We start from the raw sequence: 4194 nt of genomic DNA, 5'->3' as shown, positions 1-4194 counted from the left end.
CATGGCAGGAAGTTCCTGGTGCACAGTTTCTGTGCTGATGTTAATGCCAGAGGTTTGGAGCTCTGCACTTACTGAGGAAGCTTTTATGTGCTATGCAGCACAGCTCTCAGTAACTAACTTTATATGGTCTGACACTTTCTGGTCAAGTTGTCATAGTTCCTAAATAATTCCACTTTACAATAATACCATTTATAGTTGATGAAGACATTGCATGAACTGACTCAGCAAGCTCTTTGCAATGACCAAATATTTCTAAAAGCAGATTGCATGGATAGGTGCATTTTATCACACGTCTTTTCAGAGATAAAGAGGTGTGTCCCAGTACTTCTGTCAAGATAGTGCACCTATCCAAAGCGAAGCTAAGTTAACTGGACTGCTGACTGTACCTCTTATTTAACAGATCGACCATCGTGTTATCCAAGTATTTCTCCAAATATCGAAATGTTCATTTTAAATGTGATAATAAAAGTAATGTGGTACTTAGAAATCTGGATTTATTAGAGTAACATATGACTTAAAATCAAAACAAATTTTTAATTTAACAGGGCTGACCGTGAAGGCACACCAACCGACATTAAAATCAGCAGCGTGCAAATTCTTCAGATGCAGGGAAGCATGCATCGCTGGACATTTTCACGCTTTTTTTAACTTCTGTTTTCACCTTGCAGGGACGTGACGGGCTACCCATACCGGGCTGCTGGCACAAGGTGAGTGTTAAAATTTCGAACATGTTTTTTTTTAATCATTTTATTAACTTATGAAATCATTTCCAAATGATTTTGATACAGCAGAGAGTGCTCTGGGGGAATGGCTAACAAAGTCAAAACACATGCTTAGTATTATTCAATTGAATTCATATTTGTTGGCTTATTTGACACAGGAGCATTTTGTAAGTATATTACAGCCTGTGTGCGATTTTGTAATTGCAGTGCATGAATATCTGAATGCAGTAGTTATTTGCTCATTTTAATTCTTCCGCACTAATCAGTCCATTTTTTTCTTCTTTTGCAGTGATTACTAACCAGCAGCATGGAATCTGTACATATTGATGTGGTATATATTGCAACAGAATACTATGCCAACAACCCCACTCCCTTTTTTTCCTTTTTTATAAAATCCTATTATATAATATATTGAGACTTTGAGAACAAGGACATATTTGGGTCTACAGTATTAAAAAAAAAATGTTTAAACTCGAGATCCGGTGTTGTTGTTGTGAAAGCAGCCGTGCTTTTGAAGAGACTGACGTGACGTGGCCGTGAGACTCTTAGTTTGGAGGACAGTCCAGATGCCATTGTTGGAGTAGAGGAGTGCCTAACTAACAAAGCCTGCCTTGTTGCCTGATTGTCGTGTGCGCACTCGTCCATTCTCACAGGATGGATGCTTGAAGAGATGGACGTTATTTCGCGGCGGATGCAAGAGTGTGTTGTCAGTACTCTCTTGTCCTCTCTCTGTTTTTGTTTTGAAAGGAGGAAATGGCAAGGCAGAAGCTCAAACGCAAGCGTCTCTCTCAGCCCTGAAACGGTGCGGGGCCCGGTTGGAGTAAGGACACGTAGACACGCAGAAATCACAAGGGGCTGATTTGCTTTTTGCAGCAGAGCCGGCCATGTAATGCCCCTGTGTCAAACCGAACTCTCACATCCTCCGACATGGAATCTCTCCAAGAGGACGCAAACTCTGCGTTTCCACATTCACCTCAGAGGGAAAGATGAACCTGCTTCTGATGTTTTGTAAAGGCTTGAGGTTTTGTGAGAGTCAATGATGTCACTGGCACATAAGGAAGGATTTTCTGTGCAGATAGTTTGAACATGTTATGGTGATCTCTTAAATTAATCTTAAGTCAGTAAGTAAGTTTTCACTAATGCATGATCATAACAGTTTTGTATAACATGCTATCAGCTTGTATGACTTGTGGTCCCTCATTGAAACCTCAAAGTGCATTGATTTTTACATACAATAAGCATTTTTTAAATGAACAAGCCACTCAGAAATGTTAGTCCACTTTTTTACGGCTGACGTTTATGATGACTTGTGCCGTTTTGTTTTATTATGGTATATTTTTACCTATCGCCAGTTTCATTTTTGCATTCCTGTGCATTACCATGATTGTGAGATGACTAGGTAGTGAAACTTTAAGGTCAGATTTGAAGGAACCATTAACAGTATTCATGATAAACCAGTGTTTCAGTTGCTTGACAAATGTTTGCCAATCTTGATGCGTTTTGACTGATTGTTATAGTTTAGTCACAGAAAGAAAGGAAAAGATGTTTAATTACTGCTGCCAGTCTTTCCTGGACAACAGTAGAAGTCCTTGCTGCTGACTTAAATGTTTGTTGTTTGTTAGATAGCTTTGAATCAATATTAGTCATGGAATGCAGGACTAACGCTCTAAAGAAGAAACCTTTAATCAAACATGCACACAGCAGTTGTTTTGGCGGTAGTTTCTTTTTCATTCAGCAACATCTCAGCACAGTGGTTCTAAAGTCTTTGCAGTCAGATGACTTCAACTAGTTTGTTGTGGTTTTTGTAATACATTTTCCTCAGACTTACTCATTTATTGGTGCTTAAATACTTTTGTGTACTGTTCAAATAAAACACAGACACGCACAAAAACTGTAAAACAAATGGTGAAATGGTAATCTGTGTTGGCTTGGACACTATACACAGGACTGATAATGCATAGGATCAATATATGCAAACATATACGTATTAATGGAAAGTGATGTTAAGTTGTCTACGCATTGATATTTGTAATGCAGTATTACTATTACTCGGTAATGATCTTTTTGAAAGGCAAAATACATTTTCAGGTTAATCATTTTTGGCAATCTACAGGTTACACTGGTTAGTTGTCTTCAGTACTATTAACCCATCACCACAGAGGCTGCTAAACATTTTCAACTAATGCTGTAATATTTCAAATGGATTTTATATTACAACAGTACATTAGTAATGCTGACTTTCTTGTAATTATAAATATCTTAATGTCCTATAACCAGGCTCACGTTATGTTCGAGTATGGTTTAGGCTGCAGATCCAGTAATTAACAAATTTATTAGACTACCTGTCATTAAAAATCATAAATATTTTAGAAATCTCTTAAAAATGTGTTTAAAAATATAAAAAATATATATATAATGTTTGTTTATTAGGCAAATACAAACTGAATTCATGTTTTTTTTTCTATCCAAATTTAAGCTGGCACACTGGACAACAACAGAAATTATATTTTAGTATTAAAAATATTATTTACATAAGGTAGTTGTATAAACTGGTGGATTAACCAGTACAGAAACATAAGAAAATGATTTTGGTTATGACCAATACTGTTAATTTGGGGCAGCTGTGACATAAACCTGACACCAGGTGGTGGTTTAATAAATTTGTTAAGCAGTCTTCCAACAGAATATTTCCTGTTTAAGCCTCAGATAAGAAGCTGTAACAAACCTCATATCACCTTTTGTTTATTCTCATTTTGCATGAAGTCTTTTACATTGTACCTGCAAAGTTGCATCACTTAAAACACAAAACAATTTCTGTATCAGTAGAAAAATATGTTAACTTAAATAACACATACTCAAAAAACTAAAAGAAAAGGCATCACATTAAGCTAAAACGAACTTTCTTTGGGAATCATGATCAAATGTGTGTTGAGGTTGCGGTTATGTAGAATGGTTTAAAACGCAGGTTTGGGTTTTGTTTCATTGGGAAAGCTGGTAGTTATCTGCCACATTACATATGTGTGTTGATTTCTTTCGCAGATTCTATCAGTGTCTTTTTTATGGCTAAATGAGTAAATGGCACCATGTCAGGAATCAGGATAGAGTTTGTTTTAGCAACTCTTTTACCACAGTGTTAGCTTAACTTTGTGAGAATGTTTTTGTTTGCTCTTTTTTGGTTGGGTATTTGGTTGTAAAAGATTTAAGCTATTTTTGTAATTGTCTAAAATGTATAACATAAAATCTGGTAAACTAAACATGTAGATGGAAATAAACCCTCTAGTTCTATGGTTGCTTGTCATTAAATATATCCATGTTATATTGTTCTGGTTCATTCATTTTACATTAAAACTAAGAGGTGCAGCCAAATCTGTGCTGTACTTCATGCATTGAATTTAGAATCCTTCTAGACATTTCTAAGTCCTGAATGATCAGGTCAGGTTAAGATTAGCAGTTGAACTTTCCTTTAAAAAAA

At 36.0% G+C, this 4194-nt stretch overlaps 1 protein-coding gene across 6 annotated transcripts in view; it reads left to right on the top strand.

Moving 5' to 3' along the window:
- Nucleotides 1-3093, top strand: part of col23a1a (collagen type XXIII alpha 1 chain a) — a 125169-nt gene extending 122076 nt beyond the window's left edge. For 4 of the 6 annotated variants that reach the window (XM_005719829.1, XM_005719830.1, XM_005719826.1 and 1 more), the window contains 2 exons: nt 669-707; nt 1470-3093. In XM_005719829.1, the coding sequence (XP_005719886.1) occupies nt 669-707; nt 1470-1520 (90 nt within the window). In that variant the 3' untranslated portion in view covers nt 1521-3093. Of the gene's footprint in view, nt 1-668; nt 708-1011 lie in introns of all 6 variants that reach the window. The other 2 variants (XM_005719831.2, XM_005719828.2) reach the window with 1 other exon arrangement.
- Nucleotides 3094-4194: the final 1101 nt, after the last annotated feature.

Source organism: Pundamilia nyererei, unplaced genomic scaffold, assembly GCF_000239375.1.
Source record: "Pundamilia nyererei isolate P.nyererei 1_Seehausen unplaced genomic scaffold, PunNye1.0 scaffold00001, whole genome shotgun sequence".
NCBI lineage: Eukaryota > Metazoa > Chordata > Actinopteri > Cichliformes > Cichlidae > Pundamilia > Pundamilia nyererei.
This window is presented reverse-complemented; position numbering and strand designations above follow the sequence as displayed.